We start from the raw sequence: 26,857 nt of genomic DNA on the forward strand, positions 1-26,857 counted from the left end.
TTAAAACACAAATCCCATCCCTAATCAGCAGAGATGCAAGTTTCTCTCAAGTCCCTGAAGGTGTTTCTCAACACAGACATCAGTGAAGTACTGTTTTTCTCTCAAAAAGAATTTCAAGCAAACCAGAATGATCATTTTTTTCCCCTTAAAACATGGATAAAGGAGAAATGACAGGCCAATACCAAGAAATTTTTTTTTTTCATTTTTAAAAAATAAGCTGGGCCTCAATGATAGAGTACTTATCTAGAGTGTATGATGTCCTGGGTTCAGTCTCCAGCACCCCAAAATAAATATATAAGCAAATACATAATACACATATACACAATCAGCTATTAAAATAAGGACATAAAAAAAATCCAACTCCCTTAGTTTTTAGTTGGAAACTCCCATTTTGATAGCACTCTGTAAAGTACCCCATAGCTGCTATCTGGCTTAAATGTTGCCAGTTTATTTAAAATCTTAAGGGTAACAGGAATGACTTGAAAGAAGAATGTTTCTTTTCCTTTTTCTTTTTTTTTTTTTTTTTTTGGACAAAATGATGTTATAGTTTTTCACCTGAGCAGATCTCCACTGGGGTCGATCACAGCCCAGATTTGGGAGGTGGGTGTTAAGTAGGTGGCAGGGGATGTCTGTAATAGGATTCTCTCTGCTGCTCTGCTTGCTTAAGATTGGAAGGAGTCAGTCCTGAGCAGTGCAGAAAATAGAGCCATGCAAGCCATTTGGGGGGATGAAATTACTTAGCAGACCAGAAACATAATTTATTCTGAATAAAGAAGGCAATTTGCCACATCTTGACAAATTAGAAGAACTGGCTGGAGCAGTGGGATAAATTACTTCACTTCTCCATGGCCCTCTGGTCCCAGTGAAGAGCTGAGGGCTCCATGCTAACTTTGGAGCAGAGGCTCTTGGGAGATCTTCTCCCTAAGCCGCCCGGCTGGGCTTGTGTGCCGTGGGAGGTGGTACCTGCAGGCTGCCCCTCTGCAGATGGCCCTCCAACTGACAGCAGCAAGTCTCCAAATGTGTGGCTGTGTTGGAATTACTCTCATTCTCCCTGATGCTCCCCCAAACAATACTGGGATCCACTAACTGTCCTTGTCTGTCACCCCCAACTGCACTGATGGTAGCCTCGAAAACAGGACTGCTCCCCAGTGCTCAGAGGCTGTCCCAGTGGCAGTTTCTGAAGCTTTCTGTGCCATCGTCCATCTGTGAAGGGGCACAGGTCTTGAGGACTCAGTCGCACATCCTCAGGTGGCACTCAGGCTTGGGAGAACATTTGAACGGTTCTCGCGGTCAGGAACTGGACCACCAGGGCCCTCTGGGCAAACCTCCTAATTGTGGGTTTTTTCTGGAGCCACCCATTCCTGCAAAGCCAGATCCAGCCTGACAGACAAGGCTGGAAGCCTGCTGTGGGGCCCCCATTGGGCACGTCTGGAGTAGGTGTTACCCAGGTGTTGAGGTACCAACCCCAGGAAATAACCCGCGCGTCACGTGGCTGGCTGGAGTGGGCCCAAGCCCTCCTGCAGGTCACGCAAAGACCCAGCCGCACCTCTGGGCCAGAGCTGTAGAATTTGCACAGTCATCTTGGACCAGGAAGGCCAGAGACACATTTCTGGCAATGTGAGAAAGGCCTGGCAGTGCCTGAGGGACACGGTTCAGAACTGATGAAGAAAGGGACTTTGTCAGAGCGGAGCCTCCCGGGGCCCTCTTGGTCAGCCACGGAGAGACTCTGAGTGGACGAGGCCTTGGGAGGGAGCACAGTAGGGCTGTAGGCTGTCTCCGGCAGACCGGGCCCCTCAGGCAGCATGTGAGTGTGGGCGCAGGACCGAGGCTCAGTGAGTGCAAGTTCGTTTTGAGCTGCCTTCTGTCTGAAGGCCATTGCCCAGGCTCCTCCAAGGCCCCTCCAAGGCCTTCCTTCCTGCTGGGGCCTCCCTGGACTCTGAGCTCAGGCCCCCTCTGGCCCTCTGGGGCATGGCAGACAGAGCTGTGCCGTGGGATGGGAAACAGTCCACGTTTGATGAAGGTGTGGGTCACTCTGACGGCAGCAGGGTGTGAACATGTGGCACACCCCGCCCCCATGCCAACCCTGAAGAGACGGTGACATTTCTGCCCCTCCCCTCCCTGCAGGTGGAGCTCACGGGCAACAGTATTTATGAGTACATCCATCCATCCGATCACGACGAGATGACAGCGGTCCTCGCTGCTCACCCACCTCTTCACCATCACCTGCTCCAAGGTACTTCTTCCAGATGAAAGGACACAGACCACATTCTTAACTGTGACCCCTGGGCTTGGTTTACCACACCTGCCAAGGCCTGGGCGTGACCAGGGCAACCCTTGGCACCACCCAGTGGGAAGTGCATTTTGACCTCTGCCTTTTAATCCAGATTATTTAAACCAGCCCCCATTACTGCCAGAGACGGTTCAGTGCTGCCGGGACAAAGGTGGTCAAAGGCTGTCTCCAAACAGCGCCTGGTTGAGAATTCCAGGTTGCAGCCTCACAGGTCTGGACCTGGGCTGCAGCTACTGAGGACACGGGCCAGGTGACTTTAAAACTGCCTGGGGAAAACTCTACCTGCATTTCCTCTGGGTGACAGTTTTCAGTTCCTTTGCTTATGACCACAGACTGTAAGCCATTCTGGGTGCATGGGGACTGTGGCTTTGCTATTTCATGTTACCTTGTGACCGTGGTGGACATTTAAACATATCATTTACGCTCATGGCTACTTCAAAATTCTGGAAGTTATGAGACCCGCTACTGAGTCTTGTTATTTAATGAAGGAACAAAACAGCACATTTACATCCATACCACCGTGGGTTTAAGTGCTTTGATAACTACTTTCCTACATAGTTAGTTCCTTTCGTAATTATATGCATTTTATTTTATGCATTTAAGAGTGTTACTCGGAGCAGGGATCTAGGTTTTTTGCGATAGCCCAAATCAATTAGGAAGCCCTGGGCATCACAGAATTATAATTACAATGAATGCTGGGAGATTCAGAAGCATTCCAGGGACCCTGGCCTCTTAACTCCCTGGACAGCCCAATAAAGCCAGCAGGCTAAGGGGTCTCATTTATGCCTTGGACTACAGTACCCAATGGGGTACAGATTCTCCAGTGGAACAAAACGCAAAAGGAGAAACTTCAAAGTGATGAGAATATTCAGCCATGCCGGCAGGGGTGGGGGAGATGTGGCTTTCATTCTATGGCTCCCTCCTGGGAAAGGTTATCCTCAGGCTAGGAGGAGGGACCACAGAAGCACATGCTCAGTTATCAAACCCTTTGCAGAGGTGGCTCCGGGCCCCCCAGGTTCTAGCTCCAGCACAGTCGACCTCGCTGTCCCTCTCCAAGGAGAGGCTGGAGGGTCAGCTTCTGAGAGGAGATGGGGCCTAGCTGGTGCTACGGTCTGTGATGGTTGCTGGGCTGGGTTGGTGTCTAAGTAAACATGAAAAATGACTCTGAAGCAGTCACTTCCAACACAATGGCTCTAACTCTTTCACTGTGGGGTTTTTAAAAAGCTGGGCACAGACCACAGGAGTCCTAGAGGATCCCTCAGAGTGTTGCTCAAAACCTCTCGCAGGGCGCCCACGGCTGGGAGTGGCTTTCTGCCATTGCCCCTGGTTTCACGATCCCCCTCCTGTGTTGGAGCCTCTGAAAAGGGTTTAAAGAATGAAAGTAGATGCGTCTCGGGATAAAACGAGGCTCTCCTACTCCCTGTTCCTGTGGGGTTCAAGGCTGAGCCGCAGTTCTCGAGGAGAAGCAGCAGGCTGGGAGCCTCCGGTCGGTGCCGACTCCCTGCAGCGCCAGCCCAGGGGCGCAGGCCTGGGTTCCCGGGCACTCGGTGTTTTCCTGAACGTCTCATTCACAGAACTGATTTTCTGTCTGAACTAAATCCCATCGTTTTATGAAGTGGGCCCTCCCGGCAAAATGAGTCAGAGAAGGTGATGCTTTCTAGACCTGAGTTCCACACCTCGGCGCACAGCTGCCTGGTTCAGACAGAACCACGTTAGAGGGAAACCTAACACCTCAGATCCAGCCCAGGGGGATTATGGGTAAAGCACATAGCCTCTCCATCTGCGGGAAGGAAGGGGACCCCTGAGGTGATTCCCAGACCTCACAGGGCACTGCCCTCAGAGAGGGTGGAGAACCTGCTGCCACTCCTACCAGTAACCCTTCTTTAATGATGAATTTATCAGCAGGCATGATGGTGCACGCCTGTAATCTCAGCCTCTCAGGAGGTTGAGGCAGGAGGATCACAAGTTCAAGACCAGCCTCAGCAACTTAGTGAGACCCTGTTTCGAAATGAAAAAGGGTCGGGAATGTAGCATAGGGTTAGAGCACTTGCCTAGGGTGTGTGTGACTGGCCCCCCTGCCAGGGAAAGGGGCCACAGTGACTGAGACTTAGCATCTGCCCCCTGAGGGGAGTCAGGCTCTTCTGGGCCTTGCTGGTATCTCAGGCACCCACCCCAGGAGTGCCAGGCAGTTCTCCTGGTGCCAAGCCACTCCATGGCCCCCAGGAGGGGACGGTGGCAGGTGGAGCTGGGCCAGGCCCAGCCTGGACTCCACACTGGCCTTTCTGAGGTTCTTGCTGTGGCTGAGATTTGGGCTGCTCTCTTTTGGAGCCTGTGGAAGCCACACCAGGACAGGGCCAGTCTCTCCCCTCCCCGCCCAGACCTCAGACACAGACGCAAGGTCTCTGGGCCAGCGTCAGGGCACAGAGGAGCAGGCCTCTGATGGTGGCTGCGGGCCTGGGAATTTCTTGATGCTGTGTGGGAGGAAGACGGGAGGCAGGTGGGACCGCTGCCCATGAACCCTCGCTCCTGCTTGCAGAGTACGAGATAGAGAGGTCCTTCTTCCTTCGAATGAAGTGCGTCCTGGCAAAGAGAAACGCAGGCCTGACGTGCAGTGGATACAAGGTATGAAGGGCCCCGGAGGGGACGGGAGCAGCTAGCTGAGGTTCTGCACTGGGCGTTTCACACCCTGCCTCGTGCTCGAGGCCGAGCACAGAAGGGAAGGCTCGGGAACCCCACGTGTCACCCCCACCAGGGCAAAAGTCTCCAGTGACTGGCTCACAGCTGCTCCTGAGGTTATGGAAGGTCTGGTGCTTTAAAGGGACAGTCCAGCCTGGCTGGCTTTCTTCACATGAGGCCAGCAGTGGCTGTGGCTCAGGACAGACCTGGGCTCTGGCGCCCACAAGTTCCACTTTGCATGCAGGACAGTCCCACAGTAGCAGCTGCCCCTGGAGTTTGTTGAGAATCCACGTTCTGGGGCAGGTCCCAGGGCCATGGTGAGTACTGAGCGCAGAGACGCCGCCCTTGCCCTGCAGAGTTCCGTCATCCAGGGTTGGCGATGGTGTGCATGACAGCGACCTGTTCTCAGGTGCCAAGTCGAGCTTTCCTCTGGGGTAACACACCTGGTTAGTACAGTCACCCAGCCCTTTGAAGCGAAGGTCGCTGTCCTCATTGTGTCCTCAAGGATGGGAGCAGAGCGGGAGCAGGGATGGCAGCCATGAGGAGCTGGGACCTCCACGCCCAGCCCTTGCTCCTCCCTGGCCTCTCCTCCCTTGGAGACGTGTCTTGCTCTGGCTAATTCCAGCATCTGGGAGCAGGTCGCCGGTAAGAGCCAGCTGGCAGCGTTGGTCCTCACTATCACTTAGCTGGGGGTGGACTGGAGGACGTCGGCTGAGCACCGGGCAGCCGGTTCCGCCCTTTGCGCCTCTGGCTGAGCTCCCTGCCTCCTCCGGGGTCTTCTCCACTATCCTTCCCGAGAGGGCGCAGCCATCAAGTCATTCTGCAGTTGGAGGCAGCTAGGGGTCTTTTCTAGAAACATTGGCTCCTTTGAAAAGGAGGGAGGAAGGAGGGGAGGAGGTTCCTGGGTGCATCTGCGCCTTTGCCCTCTCTTTCTGGGATACCCCTCCAAGCCCCCAGCCCAGGGCCTGCCTCCCCACAGCTCTCCCAGTGTCCCCCTTCCAGCCATCCCTCCCCCTTGGGTCCTCCTCGGTCGCCTCCCTTTGAACCCCACTTGGAGCTCCTCCCTTGGACCTTGACCTCCTCATTTATTCTGTTTTCATTTTATTTTTGCCATACCAGGGCTGGAACCCCGGGCCTGCCACAAGACAGGCAAATGCTGAGCCCCCGAGCTCACCCCCAGCCCTGCTCCCGAACCCCCAGCACAACCCTGCCCTGCTCCCAAACCCCCAGCCCACCCCAGCCCTGCTCCCGAACCCCCAGCACACCCCAGCCCTGCTCCCAAAGCCCCAGCACACCCCAGCCCTGCTCCCGAACCCCCAGCACACCCCCAGCCCTGCTCCCGAACCCCCAGCACACCCCAGCCCTGCTCCCAAAGCCCCAGCACACCCCAGCCCTGCTCCCAATGCCCCCCCAGCACACCCCAGCCCTGCTCCCGAACCCCCAGCACACCCTTGCCCCTGCTCCCGAACCCCCAGCACATCCCAGCCCTGCTCCCGAACCCCCAGCACACCCCAGCCCTGCTCCCGAACCCCCAGCACACCCCAGCCCTGCTCCCGAACCCCCAGCACACCCCAGCCCTGCTCCCGAACCCCCAGCACACCCCTGCCCCTGCTCCCGAACCCCCAGCACACCCCAGCCCTGCTCCCTGCTTCGTGTTCATTTGTCCCTGAGCCTCTTTGGACCAGGATGGGAGCCACCACCCAGCCTCCCCCTTAGATATTCTTCAGGAGACTTGGGTCTTAACTTGTTTCTGCTGCTTATTAACTGTTCTGCTGTCTGATCTTGAGAGAAACATCACCTATCTTGTCCTCATTTGCCTGGTCAGCGAAATGGGAGAGTAGACTACTCTCCTGAAGAAAGGGTTTTTGGATGGAGAACTTGAAGGCTATGATTTTAGTCTGCACCACTGCAATTATTATGATCGTGGTCCTAGCAAGATTTTACTTACTTTATATGCTTTTCATCACCCTGAGGAGGGAACCCAGGCCCTCGTGCAGGACAGGCAAGCTCTACCCCAGCCTGTTACTGACTTTAAGTGGTATAAATGCTTCTTCTCATGAGGCTCGGGCAGTGCAAAGGTTCCTGTTTGAACTTGGTGCATTCTCTCCTGTATGATCTTTGGCTCTAACTGGAAGGCTTCTAGATAGTCACTCTGTCTTATTGATTGTTAAGACCTTGAATCAAAGTACATAGAATTAAAATACATAAAAATGAAGACTTTCAAAAAATCTACTTTTGAAAGGATTCTTAATTTACTGGAGTGTAGGAGCATATCAAGTGATATGGAGGTCAAGTTCTGCCCTGAGGGAAGGTGGGAAGCATTTTAATTACTGAAGTGAGCGCTAATGGACCAAATGGCTGGTCCCTGAGATGCTCTGCTGTGTTCTCCAAGCACAACTCGGCAGTGCGTTAATCGCATACGAGCTCCTCCTATGTCAGAGAGCCCTAATTTGTGACATTCCTTGCTCATGGTCGATGGGATAAGATAAAGTCCAGTAGGACTTTAAAACCGATGGTGACTCTGTTTACTAAGAAAGAAGCGCAGCTTCATTTTGCTAAGGCATCTGTCAGCACATTGGTCGCACACTCGGTAGAACCTGGGTCGGGGATGTTCCAGCGCCTTAAGAAAAGAGCCAGGGGAATGGGTGCCAGCCTCAGCCCTGGCCACTGCCAGCTGACCTGCCTTCTGCTTCCCCAGGTCATCCACTGCAGCGGCTACTTGAAGATCAGGCAGTATATGCTGGACATGTCCCTGTACGACTCCTGTTACCAGATCGTCGGGCTGGTGGCTGTGGGCCAGTCGCTGCCTCCCAGTGCCATCACGGAGATCAAGCTGCACAGTAACATGTTCATGTTCAGGGCCAGCCTCGACCTGAAGCTGATATTCCTGGATTCCAGGTGAGCGTGGCACCTGCCACCATCACTGCTGTGACATTCTAGAAGATACCGATGATAGAAATTGGCCCCAGAGAGCTCTGGGATGTTAAGCCAAACTATAACAAGGAACAAGTCCCACTAAGAATGTGGATTAGAAAGGGATTTAGTGGAATCTAGTCATGAATGGAAAGAATTAATTCAGCTTTGGACTCTGGGTCTTGTTTTAATTAATTAATTAAGTTACATTTGAATCATTTCAGTGGAGTTTGGAATGGGAATATGTGTTGTGGGCACAAGTTAGCCTTTTCTGAAGACCCACGACATCAGGATTATGTCTCGTCCCTCTGCCAAGCTGGTAGGATTTGTAAACCAACGGGTTTCCCTGCTAGGCACTGTGTGAAGCCCTTAGAGCCACCAAAGCCACGCAGGTTGCCTTCCCTGGGGGTACACTGGACCACAAGCCCAGCCGGCACCCTGCCTGTGTCTGGGCTGGGGGAAGGGAGTGTGAATGAGGCAGAGGCACATCATTGTCCCCAGAGGGGTACGGGATCCTCTTCCAGGGCAGGCTGCGGGCCTCGAAGTCTTTTTACTTTTTATTATATTTTAACTAAAATTTATTTTTGCAACTAATAACTATTTTTGTGGGGCATAATGAGATGTTTTTGCTGCATGTGTGGTCCTGAGGCTTTGGCTTGTGGGGCCTCTTCCATTTTCTTACCTGCAAAATGACAGACCTGTCCATGCACTCGCTACCCACAAGTCTAGAGAAGGATGACATTAGATGATAGATGTGAAGCATTTGAAAACTCAGAGCCTCAGTTATCCCCAAGGCCACCTTGTCTTTTGTCCTGTGGGTTCCTGAACTACACAGGCAGGAACAAGCTGTCAAGAGATCCTTCTCCTGACTTGGCCTATGTGGCTGAGGTTTCTGGGAGAAAGAACATATCCATTTCGTTTCCCGTATATCCCAAAGTCAGTATTTATTGATTTAATTCCCCTATTTTGTTGAAACAGTGTCTTCCTATGTCGTTCAGACTGGCCTTGAACTCCTGGGTTCAAGAGATCCTCCTGCCTCAGCCTTCTGAGTAGTTGGGATTATCGGTGTCCACCACTGTGCCTGGCTACTGGTGTCCCCACTGTTATTCTCACTATTTTACTTAAAGACAAATCTAGGTAGGTGTGGGAGGTGGAGACAGGTATTAGTTGAGTTCATCATGAATGCATCTCAGAACATCCAAGACAGGAGCAACAAGAGTCACCATTATCTTCCCAGAAACTGCAAGCCAAGAGCAACTAGAAATCTTTGGGGGAGCCTGCTGGCACCTTTGGGGGTGACCCAAGGGTGACAAATGCTCTTCCTGCCTTGCAGAAGGAGACCCTGTGGAGAAGAGGCTGGACCAGCTGCCTCAGAGCTGGGCTGTGCAGTGATAAGGGACTTCTTTCCAAACTTAGGGACCACTTCTGAAAGTAGCCTGGAAGTTAGCCGTCCAAGGCCATTACGGAGGGAACTAGGGAGGATCCAACTGCTTCCTCCTTTGTTTTGCCTCCTAATATTGCTCAGTCAATTCAAAAACAAAAGAACCTGAGACCCAGTGAATTCTCCAGAGGAGGAAAGAAGGAGGTATCCCAGAGGAAAAATGTGGGGGTCTTTGGAAGTTGCTCAGCCCACACACACAACTTTGAAACACGGAGGGTCTTTCCAGCAAAGGGTGCAGGCAGTGAGCTTGGAAGGCAGGCTGCTCCTGCTGGGTGCCTTAGACGTGGCCTGTGGGGCACCCGTGGGGGCCTGTGAACCTCACCTATAAGGGCTGCACCCCTGAAGAAATGAGAACAAAAGGATGGAGACCTCAAAGGAGACTTCCTGCCCCACCTAAACCCTGCAGTATTTCCTGCTAAGTACCAGGAATCTTCTAGCAAAGCCGTGAGGCTGAATTCCTTCATGGAAGAGGGGCTTCAGGGGCCAAAATGTGCTGGCGCATCCCTCACGGTCATTGTGGTCTTTCTTTGGTTGCAGTTCCTGTGGTTTTTGAAAAGCCCCTCTGCCAGGGGACAGTGGCCTGGGCTGTCCCAGCACTGGGAGGACAGCAGAGGCCAGGCTGGGTGGAGCTGTCAGCTTCTGGTCCAAACCCTGGGAGCCACAGCAAGGACTTGGCCAGAGGCCCAGCAGCTTCCAGTCACAGGAGCAAGGGTGGTGGGCTTCAAGGGTCCTCTGGCCTGCTACCCAGCATGGTCCCAGGCAGAACTGAACTCAGAATGACCTGACATTTGGTACCCAGAGGTTTGTGGTACATCATTTTGAAATTGTAGCTGGTGCTTTTGCTAAGGATGGGTGAACCCAGTGATGTTTGGGGTTTGGCAGAGCCCTGTGACAGGTCTTCAGACACGAGAGGTTTGGAAAAAACCAGGAGGGCATCTTGCCAAGCCCTTCCCCTTCCCTTTAATTTTTAAAGCCAGTGTGTACTTTGATGAGAAACTCAATCCATGTGTTTGTGATTCATTTACACTTTCAGGGCCCTTGTTCTATAATTTGACGTCGAGGAGGCTGCGAAGCCTCTTTCATCCCCCGCCGTGGAGATGTCTGTTTTTCTTTCTGGGGGAAGCCAGACGTCTCAATTTCCGGCCATGCAGAGTTTGACTCCGATGGGGCTTGAAGTTCTAGGTGGCCCTTAGACAGTCCCTCGAGCACTGAATGACTGGACTGGGGGCAGTAAAGTCTCCTTTCTCTCCCTCAAGCCCCGTCCCTTTCCTGCCTTGTCGGAGCATCACGGATGTGCACGCCAAATAGGAAGCCACTCCTGGGAACCTGGAGGCTTCCAGAAATCTACCACCCAAACCCCCAGCAGAACTCAAGGAGGGGAAGAGGGCTCAAGAATGGTTGTGAGGTCGTTTCCCGGTTTAATGTGCAGCTAATATTTCACACCCTGGCTAGCAGGTCCCTAGCCCAGGCCGCATGGGTGCCCTGGCCTTCCTGGGTGTCCCCTGCTCACTGCTGTCCCCTAGGACTGATTCTCACTGTAGCCTCACCACCTTTGGAATCTCTTCTTGTCCCCCTCTCTCATCTGTCTCTGAATATCTGTCACCACATTGTGGCTTAGGGCCACCTCCTCTAAAGGCACAGCTACCGCCCAGGAATCTACACCCCTGCGCACGCACTTTCACCTACAGACGGCGCGGCCCCAGGGCCAGTCAGTGCGGAGGTGGTCTTGGATGCTGACAGCTACTTTTCTTCAAAGAGCCGGAATGGGAAAATAATCTGCCCAGGGCTTGACAGAATAGAGGGGTGGAGTCCCCCAAGCCCTGGGTAAAGGCTCCTGTTTCTGTGGAGAGCTTAAGGCCTGCCCTTTAGTCACAATATCTTCAGATGTTCGCTGCTTTCCGGGGGGCTCGAAATAATCTTCTGCTGATATGAGGCTTAGACATCTGCAGTTTTCCGTAATTCCCATTAGTAGGAATCACCCAACCGCAGGGTCTGGAGATCAACTGAGCCCATTAGGAGTGTCCAGTGCAGAGTGGAGATTGAAACGCTGTGGAAGCAACGCACACGTGCCCGTCCACAAAATGCCGAACGTGGTCTCTGCACGCAGCAGAGCATGGCTCTCATCATGGCTGCTTTCTCCCCGAGTCAGTATCAAAGTTCACCCCTACATGCCCTCAGATAAGCTCACCCTTGAAAAAGCCTGCAGTCCTAAGCCATCCCAAATGTGCTTTCAACCAGGGGTTCAGGGGAACATTCCTGCTCAGAAATAGTGCCACATCCTGCACTGGGCGAGTTCAAAGACTTGCTTCTTGTGACAAAGATCACTCTCAGTTTCCAAAATCAACATTTCCCCCTGAGCCTTTTAGCACTTGATTAGTTGGCAAAACCAATATTAGTTTAAACGAAAGGCAATCTGCAGAGTGGTGTGACTCATGGAGCCGCCGTCCTCCCCCAGGGTGACCGAGCTGACAGGCTACGAGCCGCAGGACCTGATCGAGAAGACACTGTACCATCACGTGCACGGCTGTGACACGTTCCACCTCCGCTACGCACACCACCTCCGTGAGTAGTGCCACCCGGGCCTGGGGTGCAGCTGGCAGGGGGAGGCCCTGTGCACAGGGCAGGTTAGGGGCATCCCTTGCTGGAGCAGCGTACGGAGGGGCCCGAAGCCTCAGCGTGGCTTCCTCACCTGTGATGTGTACTGCCCTCTCCCGCCATTGCCAGTTTGCAAGCATCCTGTCCAGAACCTTCTCAGTGAAGCCGGCAGGGCAGGGTGTTTTGGGAACCGCCTGGATTCTAGATTGTGGATGTGGAATCCCAGCTTCTCTGTGAACTCTGGGTACCAGTTGTGAAGTAACACTGGAGCACTTAACTGAGGTCAGGAACCGGTTTAAGGGATTAAATAGATTACAAACCCAGTGAAGGCGAGTCTTGTGTGCATACTCCTCCTTTTACTGCTGGGGATGATGAGGTCCAGCAAAGTAGAGCCACTTGCCTGTGGTCACACAGCAGGGAGGTGGCAGAGCTGGGAGCCAAACCTAAGCAGAGTCCAGTTGCTGAACCCCGACTCTGCTGGGGATGCTCAGGGGAGGCTCCACGTTCCATGATAAAAATCAGCTTGGAATGAGTGAAGAGGACAGTATTTGATGGGCCAATGGAGCCATTGGGAACATCTGAATTTCAGATGGGATTCTCCAGTCACCCAAGTGTCACTCTCAAGTGTCACACCAAAGTGACACTCAGAGAGTCCAGATGGCAGCAAAGAATAATTTGGATGGAGTGGGACACCGCATCCTCCTGCTGCTGTGTAGTGGGTACACACAGATGGTCAGAGGAGCCAAGTCTTCTGCAGAGGGACCCAGAGGACTCACCTTAGCCCTTGCTCTACTGGGTTAGCTGAGAGATGTTAGAGGGCAAGTCGCTGATATCTTGTTGGAGGTGGACGGTGGGTCCTGGGTCTGCTCCATCCACAGTCACATTGTCCTCCTGTCTGCACTGTGGACTGGTGACCAGCAAGCACGGCGTCACTTGGTGTGGCTGCTGTCTTCTCCCTGTGTCGCCACAGGCAGAGACCCGCAACAACCAGGACGTTTGGCTGGACAGACTCGTTGCTCCCTTGTGCACAAGGAGATTCGGAGTTCTCAGTCCTTTCATTTGTTTTTTTTATGACCAAATCACAACCTCACGAGCATCCCTGTCACTCCTGAGACCAAGTTCGGCAGGGAAGCAAGGGCTTAGTGTCTGGATGGAATCTGCAGGGCAGCGCGGCTCGCGAGGGAGCGGGAAGCGTTTCCCATGCAACAGGGGGCAGTCACCTCACAGGCCGCTGGGGGCAGGAGATGCCAGGGAGCTTCTGCTGCAGGAGGGAGTTGAAACAGCCCTGAACTATGGGAGAGAGCTGCTCAGAGCGAGGCTGGAAGGCTGAGGCCTCTGAGCCTGGAGAAGGAGAACCGGTGGCATTGAAAGTTCTCACTTTTTAATTTTATTTTAGGTGCTGGGGATGGAACCCAGGGCCTTGCACACTCTCGGCAGGGGTCCTATCACTGAGCCACACCCCAACCCAAAAGTCTCCATGGACAATGCCATTTCTTTTATCTCAGACTGCCTGGCCCAGGGCGGGAGCAGGCTTTCCTCTCCCTGAGGGAAGGACATAGAATTGGTGCTTTGGAAAAATCATGAAGGCCTCAGTGATGCTAGTCATGTGGCCCCTGTGACCCTGGCCTGGGCCAGAATTGGCAAATTGAAGAAAACAGAAAATGGCAGTAGTGGCAATGATTGCTACTGTTGTGTGGCTCTGACCAGGGCGGAGGCTGAGAAGCTCTCACAGGGACAAGGGGACAGCACCTCATCCCAGTCTAGGGAGGTCGAGTGTGGTGGGATCCAGCGTGAGCCCCTGTGTCTGCCCAGCCTCCCTCGGCCAGGGCTTCCTGTGCGCACTAGAGGGGCTGGCAGTGAGCAAGTCTCAGATGATGCCAAGTTCTCGGTCAAGGCCCTCACCCAAGCACAGTGCGGGGGGCTAGATCCCAAGCTCGCTCCCCAGTTCCAGCGTGGACACAGGCTCTGTACATGAGCAGCCCCTCAGAACAGCCAGGACACAACCTGGAACTTTACTCTTGGTGTTGGTCATCTTTCTGTCACGGTGACCAAATACCTGACAAGGACAACTTAGAGGAGGAAAGATTTATTCTGGCTCATGGTTTGAGAAGAGGCAGTTCATGGTCAGCTGACTTTGAGGCAGAAATAGCATGGTGGAAAGACATGGCGGGGGAAAGCTGTCCACTCGTGGCAGCTAGAGAGCAGCAGAGAAAGGAGGAGAGGCAGGGGCTGGGGAAAGAGTGAACCCTTTCCCCACGCGACCTGCTTCCTCCACCTGGCTTCCACCTCCCAGTAGTCCTTTCAGCTATGAGTGGATTGATCCACCAATGGATTGATCCACCGATGAGGTCAGAGTCCCCGTGACCACTCACAGCCTAAAGCCCCACCTCTGAACCTTGCTGTATTGGGAGCCATGCTTTCAACTTTGGGGGACATTCCAGATCCAAACCACGACACCCTTCTGTCCAAAACCAGAACTGTCAGATGAAGGGGAGAGAGCCAGCAGCCATGGCGCCGGGAGTCAGGGTCTTCATGATGTGACACTTGGGCAGTTCCAGAACCTCTTCAGGGAGTGATCCCAGAGGCTTCCCTTGCCTTCCCCCGTGCAGAACTGGGGCCAGAGAGGCCAACTCCAGGCCTCCTGTCCCCAGCTCTCTAGCCCTGGGGCCAGCGGGCACTTGTTATATTTCCTTAAACTGCAGCTCTCGACCCTGAGCCAGGAGTTCAGGTGCAATTATTTAGTTGCACTGAGACACGGCAGGGAAAGGGAAATGAGCCAGGGAGGGAGTCCTCCATCCACGGGCTACTGCCAGGGGCGGCTAGTGCCCAGTCCCCTGGGGACCCTGGAGCCTGGGCGGGGCCCCTGCTCAGAGTTATGGGGCCCCCCGGGGAGAGCGAGCCGAGGCAGTTACTCCAGCCCCCGTCAGCCATGGCCTGAGGGCTCATCTCGGGCAAGGCCTCAGGAGGGAGAGCAGGTTAGCAGCTGGCATGGCCACTGCCTCCCCGGCCACCATCTGGGGCTGTGAGAGGCAGTCCCTGCACAGCCCTCCACAGCGCCCCTCCCCTGCCAGCCGGCTCTTGTCTTTGTATGGCAGGACCACACGTCTCTCCGGGGCACCATCACCCCCTCTGCCTTCCGAGCCCGGGGCCAGTTGGCCGGCTGGAATGTCCTCCCAGCCCAGCTCCTGCCTGAGGGCTGAGGGGAGCTGAGTGCCCACACCGTCCAGTTCTCTGCACTCCTGGCTTGGTGCCAGTGGCTGCCACCTTCCACGTGGGGCAGTGTGTCCAGCTGCTGCTTGGCCCCATAGTGCCCACCCCAGGGACCCAAGTCTTGTTTCTTCATCTCCTGATGGGGACTGGGTGACTTTGCCAGGGCGGCTTCAGCAACGACCCTTGCTTTTTCACCATTCTTAGACTAAAAGTCCGAGGTCACGGCATGGGCAGGGTTGGTTTCCTCTGGGGCCTCTCTCCTTGGCTTGTGAGTGGTGTCTGGTCCCTGTGCCCTCCCGTGCTCATCCCTGTGTGCGCCTGTGTCCTCATCTCCTCTTCCTGTACATACGCCAGTCTCATGAGCTGGGCACAGCGATGTGACCCCACGCCTCTGTAGTCACCCTCTGAGGGTCCCAGCTCCAGACCCAGTCACGTCCTGAGGTAGCACAACTGAGGCCTTCCTCGTGTGATTTCGTCGTACACAGTCCAGCCCACAGCGGGTGTTCTTTTTAACATCCCTGCGTCCTCACCCAAGTGTGGCAGGGCCATTTTTTTGTTCTGGACAGCCAGGTGGCTTGGGGAGACAGGTGAGAGGTCTGAAAAAGCTGACAGCACAGTTTTGCAACGTGGCTTTTCAGTCTCGTCATGGTGCTAGGGCTCAGGGGCCTGGCCTGAGGGGAGGCACCCACGAGGGCTTCTTATCTAGCCTCCTGGCCTCCCACACTCCACCCGGATCTGAACCATGGCTGCTGCTGACCTGGGGCTTGAGTCCTTTGATCTGATCTCCTAGAACTGGCCTGCTAGGAACACGGGATGTTGGTGGCTTCTGCTGTTCCTCCTCCGTCCTTCGCAGGCGGCTGTCCCACACGCCTGGGTTCCTCAGGACTTCATGGTGAGAGGCACAGATGTGTCCATCCTGGCAGTTGGTGAGGTCACACGCTGAACGCAGGACAGAGCAAGCAGCCGCCACCATGCAGGTCTGGAGCGAGGTCCCTGGGTTTCCAGGTGGTTCCGGAGCCCTGCTACATCCCTAACAGAGCCCTCCCTACACGGCTCAGAGTACCCTCCTGACACCTCGGAGAGGCCCAAACTGCTGATCTCAAGCGCAGTCCCAACTGTCCTCAGAGAGACGTCCCAAGGAAACCTACACGCTGGTGTGCACAAGCTAGGGCTCTCTGGGGACAGGGACTAACTGGACACAAGGGCCATAGTTAGCTGGCTTTCACACATTTTTCAAAACATTATCTTTACTGGGAACGAGAGTTCGTGGGGTCTGGAGAATTGGAGTCCCCCAGAAAAAACAGCTCCAGAAAGCCTTCCAGAAAGCCAAGCTCATGAGGAAAAGCAGGGCCGGGCAGTGGGGTCGGGAGGGCTCTGGAGTCAGCACGAGTAGGCTCCTCAGCCCCGAGGAGGCTTATGTGGGCCTCGGGGCAGGGTGCCCTGGGGTCCCCAGGAACGCTCTCTAAGAGAGGCTGCGCCAGGTCTCCCCCAGAATCTTCCTTGAGAAAAGCGAAGACAGGACCTCACGGGGTGACTGTGGTCTTTCCATCCCATCCCTGACCCAGCTCCTGAGGGGCAGAGGAGGTGGGTCACTGAGGACCCCAGCACGGGCACAGCAGTATGGCCTCAGACGCAGAGAAGCCAGGCTCCTCCAGCTGCTCTCTCTGCTAGGTGTTTGGGGGTCTCCTTCATGGAGGTGGGGGGAGTTGGCAGGTCCTAGGGGTGAGCAGAGGACAACACAGGTGGGGAGGGCTCAGTATCTGCACCTGACGATGTGTGGGAGGGACACCTGGTGGGCTTCTGTGTCCACGGTTCTGAAGGATCATGACTTCCACGTGGTTACCTCTGCGAGCTGACTGAGAGTTTCACGTGACTCTTTGGGTAGGCCTCTGCCCAGAGTGGGCCAAGCCAAAATCACAGAAGAGAAACAAGCCCTGCCCCACCATCAAAATTCAATATCCCAGAAAGGCTGTGAGACCTGAATATGTGGTTTACAAAGCTTTAAGCAGAACTGTTATGGCAAAATTATAGGAATTAGAGTAACTAGTATAGAGCCGAGAAGAACTCTCTGAAGGACACAATAGTCATAAGTTCAGATGCTTAGGGGGCCAGGCATGTAGCATGAATGGGCAAGTGCAGGGCGATAGGGAGTGGCAGAGCCTGTGGCTAACTGGAGAACACATGACCCACCCTGTCTTAATCCATTTTCTGTTCTATAACTAAATACCACAGAGGGGGTAATTTATAAAGATCACAGGTTTATGAAACCCATGGTTCTGAAGACTGAGAAGGGCAAGATCCAGAGGATGCTGTGGCAAGAACCTTCTTGCTCTTCCCCAGGAGACTCCTCTCTCCCCATGGCTTTGCATGTCTTCTTACTGGTCCACCTACCTTCTACCCAGCAGTGTTGCAGGTGGGGGAGGGGAGGGTGCACTGGGAAATGTAAGTGTGTGGAGACCCAGTCCCAAAAGGCTGTGCGACTTGGTTTCAGTGTCACCAACTACATTCCCTCTGAAGTCCCACCTGGCAGAGGAGAACCTTGGGGGCACAGGGAAGACATGGACCATTTTTTCCCGTCAGGGTGAGGGATTCATTTCCTGCAGCTGCTGTAACAAATCACCACAAACTGGAGAGCTTAAAACAACAGAAGGTTATTGTCTCTCAGTTCCAGAGGCTAAAAGTCTGAAAGCAAAGAACCCCAGAGCCATGCTCCCCCACAAGGCTCCAGGGAGAAGCCTTTCCTCTTCCTCAGTTGTTGGTGGCCTCACATGTCCCTTGACTGGTGGTCGTATCACTCTAGTTGACCACTCTTCACATGGTATCTCCTCTGTGTGTCTTAAAGGACACATGCTGTTGGACGGAGGGTCCAGCTGGGTGGTCCAGGATGACCTTTTCGAGATCTGTCAGGTGCTCACCTCTGTAAAGACGCTTTTGAACACCGGGGATTGTGAGGATTAGAATTCGATGTGCATCTCTTTGGGGGGAGACACTATTCATTCGATCCATGACAGGCATTTTTGGCCTCCTTTTCTACTCTTAAAATGTAAAACAGAGTTGGTGGGCGGGTGTTGTGGCTCGGTGGTGGAACGCTTGCCTAGCAGGTGTGAGGCACCGGGTTCCATCCTCAGCACCACATAAAAATATTAATTAAATAAGTTTTATGTCCATCGATAACTAAATACATCTATATGAACAGTTGGTGTGGTGGTGCAGACTGTAACCCCAGCTCCCTGGGAGACTGAGGCAGGAGGATGGTAAATTCATGGGCAACCTGTCAATACCTTGTCTCAAAATAAAAAACACAAAGGGCCAGGCTTAGAGCTCAGCTGTGGAACACGCCTGGGTCCAGGCCCCGGTACTGGGAGGCAGGGAGCAGTAGCAGAAAACCACATCCAAAGGGGAACAGGAGCATGCCCGCTGCCTTTTCAGAGGTCAGTGGGCTCCCGGACGAGGCCAGGCCTGTGGAGGGGTTCTAGAAGAAGCAGGCAGGCTGCCTATTTCTCTGGACAGTGTATTTGTGGAACTAGAATTTCTATCTCTGAGTGGCCTGGAAAGACCCGGACTAGTGACTTCCAGGACCGTCCTGGACGCCGGGTTGGAGACGCCACGCAGAGGGACAGTGCGGGCTTCCGCCCTCAGAGCTCAGGGTCGAGGGGACACCTTCGACCACCACCACCGGACGAAGGGCTTTGCTTTATAGTCCTGTAGCCTGGGATCATTTCAGGCAGCTAATCGAGGACGACAGACTGGAGGGAGGATTGATGCCGACCAAGGAATGTTGTGACTAAGTGTCTAGGATTTCGATTTTGATTGATATGTTGACTATTGCCATGGGTCATGGGGAAGCAAGAAAAAAGAATGACATGTATCTGTCTGTTTCTGCATCTAAGCCTAATTACAGCAGAGCCAGGGAATTAATAAAAACGAAGGTCGGAAAGGTCAGAGATAATAAGATCTCAGCAATTTCTGCAATTTGATTCTTAAAATATGTGGGAGAAACTGGCTGCATTTTATCCAGCTTGAGATGATTACGAATAGGTTTTTGGAGTGTTGTAAGAAATTAGAGGAAGTAAAGTACAAGCTCAGAAGAAAGCAAAGCACAGGTCATGTTCCCATGAGGCTTTCCGGACACTGCTAGGCATAGATTTTTTTATTTTTATTTTGGTACCAGGGATGGAGCCCAGGGTCGCTTAGTCACCGAACCCCATCCTCAGCTCTTTTATATTTTATTTAGAGACAGGGTCTCACTGAGTTGCTTAAGGCCTCGCTAAATTCCTAAATCACTCCCTAAATCGAGATCCTCCTGCTTCAGCCCCCTGAGCCACCGGGATTACAGGCGGGTGGCACCGTGTCCAGCCTAGAATCTTTTTTCTTTGATGTTATGATGTGTGTGAGTGTGTGTGTGTGTGTGTGTGTGTGTGTGTGAGAGAGAGAGAGAGAGAGAGCGAGCAGGCATTGAAGTCGGGGCCTCATACCTGCTCGGTACTCTAACCCTGAGCTACATCCCCAGCGCCTTTTCTTTTTCTTTGGAGACGGGTTCTCTCTGACTCTCTCCAGTTTGTGATCCTCCTGCCGCAGAGGCAGGACTTACCGGCATGTGCCACCATGCCCAACCTGACGTTAGGAAACTTATTGAGAATGTGTGTTAGTTCCTAATTCTGACACTTATGAGGCCCTTAGAATTTATAACTTCATGTCTCCTTTCAGTCTTGGGAGTTGCACGTCAGGGCTTGTCGAGATCATTTCTGCTCAAGCGTTTCGGGTCCTCCCTTGGAGGATCTCCTGTCTGTCAGCGCTTTGGCCTCCTCGCGTGGCGCTCTGGGTCTCTCATCTTCTAGCCCATCATCCCCTTTTATTCATAAGCAATCTTTGTTATGCTCAGGAATACTTTCTCTATATTTCAATCTTCTTTATTTTTTAAAAATGCATTTTCTTTAAAACTTTAAAATCTCACACTTCAGAGCTTCCTAATCTGCTCACAGCATCCTATTTTCATGGTGGAAACACAAGTGAGCGTTCCTGCATCAGTAAGTGGAGGTCTGACCTCTCTCCTCTCTTTCCTGGACTCTTTCCTCTTGGTGGCAGTTTTCTTCTTCTCTTTGTTATTTTTATGGCCGATGCTTCCCCGAGGGTGAGGCAGTGTGGAGTGGGGCGGGCTCTGTGGATGTCGGCAGGCCTCCCCCAGGGGACACGTCCTTTTTGCCAGAGGGAGCAGGCAGCTGGTTTTGTGACAAGGGCTCCACCAAATGCCCCCTGGCCTTGGGTTCTCAGCCCACTCCCACCCTCCTCCGTGATCCCTCTCTTAGAATGTCGCCCGAGTCTGCCTGTTGTCAGCTCTCTCAGCTGCCGACCCTGTTAGTACTCCAGGCTCACACTCCTGCTGTGCCTCCCACCACCCCAACTTCTTAAAAAAGATATGGGTGCCTCTCTCTCTCTCTCTCTCTGGTACTGGAGACTGAACCCAGGGTGCTCTACTGCTGAGCTACAACCTCGGCCCTTTTTATTTTTTTCTTTTGAGACTGGTTCTGGCTGAGTTGCTGAGGCTGGCCTTGAACTTGTGATTCTCCTGGTTCAATCTCCAGAGTCACTGGAACTCCAGGTGTGCCACCACCCCCAGTCCACCACCCTGATTTACAAATGCCGTTTCACCAGGCAGAGTGGTGCACAGCTACAATCCCAGCTGCTTGGGAGCCTGAGGTAGGAGGCTGGCAAGTTCAAGGCCAGCCTGAGCAACATAGCAAGACCCTGTCTCAAAATAAAAATAAAAAGGGCCGGGGTGCAGCTCGGTGGCAGAGTGGACCTAGCACACGGGAGGCCGACTCCCTTCCATCGGCACACGAAAATGCCCTCCCAAGAGACTAGCCAGCATTGCCTGTTGCAGTTGCATTTTTTTCTTAAATAAAACTCACCTTTTTAACCATTTTCAGTGGTTTTTAGTGAGTGCTGTGCTTCTATCACTTTTTTCTAATTCTGGAACATTTTCAAGGTCTCCAGAAGGTGCCTAGTCCTAGTTGCTATTCTTTACCACTCAGCCCCTGGCATCTGCTCATCCACTGACTCTCTGGACTTGCCTCTTCTGGTCACTTAGCATACACTGTGTGCTGCCTTGATGGATGGGAGTTTGGTGAATCAGCCTGGGGAGTGGAGCATGTGTTCGTTACTTCACCCTTTGTGTTTCTTCTTTGGTGAATTGTTTGTTCATGTCTTTTCCCTGTATTGCTTTTAGGGTCTTAGTGTTGTTATTAATTGGTATTGACTCTTTATATATTAAGGCTAATAACCCCTTGACTATCATATTTGTAGCATTTTTTCCCTCTGCACCAAAATATTTTGATGCGAGTGTTAAAGTGGATGGTAAAGAACTGTTAGGAAAGTGGAAAGAGAGCACAAAGGGCAGGGAGAGCCCAGGGAATGTTCAGGTGGGGAGTCAGGGGGCTTCATCTTGTTGATACAACGTAAGAGCTGAATTTGTGTTGTGTGGGTCTGGCGGGGTTGTGACATCCAGTGCAGTCACAGACTTAGCCCCTTTGGCCTCCACCTCAGATCTCTACTCAGGCAACTGCTAGTTGAGAGGCTGATGCTAGCCTTACCTTGAGAAGCAAGACTGTTCTAGAGCTGGGGGTGGACAGCTGGGGCAGGGCTTTACTCAGCTTTCCTCTTTCCACTCCCCACACACAGCTTCTGGCACCTGCCTCCCCTGCAGGCCTCCTCCATGTGCCTCCTGAGGGCTGTGAGGGGGAGTCACGGTTTGTGGGTCCACCAAGGCTCGGGGTGAGCTGCTCAGCACTGAGGTTTGCACCCATGCATAGAAGATGGGCCCAGAGGCCTGATTTTCAGGAACTATGTCACCAAGCAGAGGACTTTGCTACATGAGCAAGGCAGATGAATTGGCCCCAGGAAAATGGGTAATTGGGAGGAAGATTTTAATGGCAATAGAGAAACAGTGATTTCACTGTGAATACAGAGCAACTGGGTATCAGCAACAGGGAGGCTCCTGGCCCAGCACCCTGCAGTTACTAATTTGCTTGAATAACTACATCACTCATCCCCTCTGTCCATCAAAGACCAGGGGGATTAAAATGTAATGGTGTTGGATCCTAAAAAAGCAGATCGGTATTCCTGCCCCACCAGGTACCAAGCTGTTGGCGGCTGTTTCCTGCAAGGGAAGCAGTGCTCTGCACTTGGGGGTCTTGGTGGGCTCCCTGAGGTTGCAGGCCGCATCTGGGAGTGCGCGCGTGTGAGCGTGCCCGACTCCTCCATCAAGTCCTGAGGCACCCAAAGGCCCGGAATCAGGGATGCAGGTCCGCGGTGGGGTGGCACCCCAGAGCCGCGGCCGGTGCACTCATGTGGCCTTGTGCTTGCAGTGCTGGTGAAGGGCCAGGTCACCACCAAGTACTACCGGCTGCTGTCCAAGCTGGGCGGCTGGGTGTGGGTGCAGAGCTACGCCACCGTCGTGCACAACAGCCGCTCCTCCAGGCCCCACTGCATCGTGAGTGTCAATTATGTCCTCACGTAAGTCAGCCCTCTTGTTCCTCCCTTGCTCCTCCTGTCCTCCCGTGGCTCCCAAGGCGCCCTTGCTCTCTCGCTCCAACACCCTGCATTTGTCTCCTGTGCGGTTTCGGTTTGAACCACCCAGTTTTTTGGGAAGGTCCAAACAACCCTATGCTTGGCAGAGAGGAGTGAGCACTGGGGGGGGGCCCAGGTGGGGGTGGGGAGCCCCACCTCGAGCAGGGTGCAGAGCGGGTGCACGCCTGGGTCAGGACTTCAGGCTCACACCGTCCATGTCCACAGACCTGGATCATCTTCAAGGCTCCTACGATGTGGGATGGAGGAAATCCCCATCTTCCTAGACAGCCTGCTGCAAATGACAGTGAATAGCTGGCCTCCTAAAAACTCTGGAAGGTCAAGTTCAGTTGCAGATACTTTTAAGGTCATTGGAAGCAACCGAACATGAGTCTACAGGAAGGGGCATCACTCTGCCCACCAGAGCTATTGCATGCTAGTCACCTGCCCTGGGCTCTGCTCCCGTGCTCGGTTCCCCCAGCCCCACCCTCCAGAGTCCTGTGTTCTAAATGCCGCGATGGCAAGCACCTGCCCAGCATGCACAAGCCTGGGGTTCCGATCCCCCAAAATGGAAAGGAAAACAAAAAGGCAGTGGGGACTTAGGTTCTGGGTTCTCCACAGAACAGTCGCTGGGTCTCCACGTTTTCGATGTACAGTGATTTTGGCAAAACTGTAAGGGAGAAAATGATTTGGCCCCTTAATTATTATTCTAGAGCAACCAGGTGTTGGCTCGTACTGGGGGGGCCACCTCTCCTTCCGGGAACATGGCGGCTGAGCTGGCTCTTCAGGGGACACGGCCAGGTTCCAGGCTCCTGGCTTCCAGGGTGCTCCACAGGGAAGCAGCTGAGTCACAGATGTGCCCCCCCCAGATGAGGGCAGGAGTGGTTACTGGCATTTCTGCCCTTTCCTTTTTGCCTTAACAGCCTTAATGGCCCATGATGTCCCCAGGAATGGTGCTTGGGGCTGTAAGGGATTGGAGAGGGCTGTTCTGACCTCCCTCGATTCCTACAAAGTAGCATGAGTCTTGCCCAGCATTCCTGGGTCACCCTCCTGGGGCTGCAGGCAGCTTTTATAAGGAGAGCGAGCTGTCCTGTCCTCAAATGCCACCCACACCCAACCTCAGTGAGAGGGTTAGAGGAACTTGGAGAATGAATTTGCTCAGGGAAGTCACTCCTCCTCCACTGCTTCCCCCACGTGACGTCCGCTCTCGCTTTCCAGGGATATTGAATACAAGGAACTTCAGTTGTCACTGGACCAGGTATCCACTTCCAAGTCCCAGGACTCCTGGAGAACCACCTTGTCTACCTCACAAGAAACTAGGAAATTAGCTAAACCCAAAAACACAAAGATGAAGACAAAGCTGAGGACACACCCTTACCCCCCACAGGTAAGGCACACAGGGTCCGGGTGCGGCTGACATCCGTTCCAGGGGCTTGGCACACCTGGGCATGCTAAGGGGTGGTGACCCTCTGAACACATAGCAGGGTATCCCTGTAGAGTGAAGCGGGTCCCCAAGGATGTCCTGCCACACAGTAGTGACACAGCCTGGGGAAGACTGACACCAGGTGGACTTGTCAAGAATTAGGAAATAGAAGACAATCGGGAGGGCCCGTGAGCCTGTCGGAATCCATGCAGATAAGAGTTAGAACCATGTTTTCGTAGTATTTTTTTTTTAATGAACCCCCTTGTTTATTGATTTGGCCCCTGGGATTGAACTCAGGGGCACTGTACCCCTGAGCTGCATCTCCAGCCCTTTTTATATCGAGATAGGATCTCATTAAGTTGCTGAGGCTGGTCTCAAACTTGTAATCCTCCTGCCTCAGCCTCCCAAGTAGCTGGGATTACAGTGTGCTCCCTCCCCCCAATTTTAAAGCATCTGGGATACTGTCAGAAAGAGCAAGTGTCCATGTGCATTGGGTGTGTTTTAGTTTGGGGTGGGGGCTCTGGTCCCTGGGGTAGGTCCCCCTTAGCATGGGGCAGGAGCGTAGCTTACCCACAGCCCCTGGGCTGGCCCTGCATCCGTCTTCTTTCCCGGCAGCAATACAGCTCCTTCCAAATGGACAAACTGGAATGCGGCCAGCTGGGAAGCTGGAGAGCCAGTCCCCCCGCAAATGCTCTGGCTCCCCCAGAACAGCAGCTCCATTCAGAAGGCAGCGACCTTTTGTACACGCCGTCCTACAGCCTGCCCTTCTCCTACCATTACGGACACTTCCCTCTGGACTCGAATGTCTTCAGCAGTAAAAAGCCAATGTTGCCAGCCAAGTTCGGGCAGCCCCAGGGATCCCCGTGTGAGGTGGCACGCTTTTTCCTGAGCACGCTGCCAGCCAGTGGTGAATGCCAGTGGCATTATGCCAACCCCCTAGTGCCTAGCAGCCCGTCTCCAGCTAAAACCCTTTCCGAACCGCCCACGAACGCTGCCCGGCACAGCCTGGTGCCAAGCTACGAAGGTGGGTCCTGTTTGCAGGTGGGGACACGGCGGGGAGGTCTGGGGACGGCGGGGTGCTGTGGTGGGAGGTGGTGGTAGGCGGCAGATGGACACGGCACCTCAGATGGGGGCAAACCGTGCCCTTTTCTGCTCTCTGTGCTTCACGAGAGTGAGAAGGGACGGGTGACCGTCGTGGGCCTCTTAGACACTGGAGGCAATATGAGCGGCAAAGGGCTACTGAGCCTTCAGATGCCGCGTGAACCCTGGCGTCCCTCACGCCACAGGGAGACGATGCGGTTTGCAAAACCGCCTCCTGTGGTTTCGAGAATTCCCAGGTCCAGTTATTTATTTATCTATCTATTCTTTTTTTGGCAGTGCTGGGGATTGATAAGTCCACTGTTCTACACAATTACTTTCCACTTTACCCAAAAATGATTATGAGAGACAAACAGCCTACCAATTTTCTTCTCATGCTGCTTTCAAAGTGCAGAAAACATTAATGGAAATCCATGGGCTCAGGACAAAAACAAAAAATGCCACTCACAAGCTCTAGGACAAATAAACTCTCTAGGCCTCGGTCTCTCCATGGGTGACACAGGACCATAAGCTGTGACGAGACTACCTTGACATGCTAGTTAAACCACAATGTTTTAGCCTTGTCCCTCTGGTGGCAGGTAAGCAGTCCTTAGTGGAGTGCCACCAGCTGCCCAACACATATGCTAATTCCTGTTGACTTACTGGGCCAACCCCAAGAAGAGGGTGAAAGGTGGGGACTGAGGGTCAGCTGCAGGAGACATATACCTGATCCACCCAGACCTGACTGTTGCTCAGTCTAAACACCAAGATAGTGTGAATGTCCTGTGGGTGTTACTAGAATGAGGGTCAATGTTACATCAAGATGATGTGCCCAGGAGGCTGAGATACTTACATACAAACCTAAGATTTCATGGGAGAAATCTAACCTTGACAATCGTGAGGATGTTTTTCAAAAGTAGACGATTTAAAAAGGACCACATCAGCCACCAGGGCCTACCACCCTGTCTTGGCCCTGGCCCTGTGCCAGAAGCCAGATATTGCTCAGATTTGGATTCCCAGTACCCACTGGTGCACTGGGTCCCTTACAAAGCCAAGAAAGGGATTATTCTGAACAGCCAAGGAAAGAAAAACAAAGTGAAGTGGTTTGACAACAGTTAAAAATATTTTTTCACTTGAAATGGACTTAAGAATTTTTTCTTCGGGGGTTGGCTAATGATATGATACATAGAATTTGATTTATTGATTATTTAAAAGTGAAAGAAGTCAATAACTACCTGCATATCATAAGCGTGGTGGAAGGGGGGGACATAAAGGTGTTAATTTGAGCAATTTGTGATCAATTTCCTAATCGTTTTGGTATTAAAGGTCCTCATAAAGTAAAAAGCCCAGGTTGCTAATTGATGTCAGGCGTGTAATTGAGAGGGCTGGTTTAATTATGATCCTGCTAACAGGGCAGGGCAGTTAGCCCCTCTCCAGGGATAAGCAAAACCCAGAGTAGACTGGAGGGTCCCTGGTGGCCTCTAGACTCCTGCTGCCCACTAAGGTGGCCTTGGCCGGCAGGCTATCTGTGGACACAGAAAAGCAGCTAGTGCAGCGGAAGGGGTCCACTGCGCTTCCAAGAGCGCGCCCTGCTCCCCACCCAAGAATAAAGGGGTTTCACTGCCGGCTCCGCGGCGCTGCCCAGGTCTGCAATCAGCGGTTCCTTCCA

At 53.2% G+C, this 26,857-nt stretch overlaps 1 protein-coding gene across 1 annotated transcript in view; it reads left to right on the forward strand.

Moving 5' to 3' along the window:
• The window catches only part of Sim2 (SIM bHLH transcription factor 2), a 47,894-nt gene that overhangs the window by 17,564 nt on the left and 3,473 nt on the right, over positions 1-26,857 (forward strand). The window contains exons 4-10 of the mRNA XM_047563334.1: positions 2,125-2,233; positions 4,827-4,912; positions 7,665-7,864; positions 11,776-11,882; positions 22,490-22,637; positions 23,907-24,075; positions 24,727-25,135. Of these exons, the coding sequence (XP_047419290.1) occupies positions 2,125-2,233; positions 4,827-4,912; positions 7,665-7,864; positions 11,776-11,882; positions 22,490-22,637; positions 23,907-24,075; positions 24,727-25,135 (1,228 nt within the window). The remainder of the gene's footprint in view (positions 1-2,124; positions 2,234-4,826; positions 4,913-7,664; positions 7,865-11,775; positions 11,883-22,489; positions 22,638-23,906; positions 24,076-24,726; positions 25,136-26,857) is intronic.

This window comes from Sciurus carolinensis, chromosome 9 (genome assembly GCF_902686445.1).
Source record: "Sciurus carolinensis chromosome 9, mSciCar1.2, whole genome shotgun sequence".
Lineage (NCBI taxonomy): Eukaryota > Metazoa > Chordata > Mammalia > Rodentia > Sciuridae > Sciurus > Sciurus carolinensis.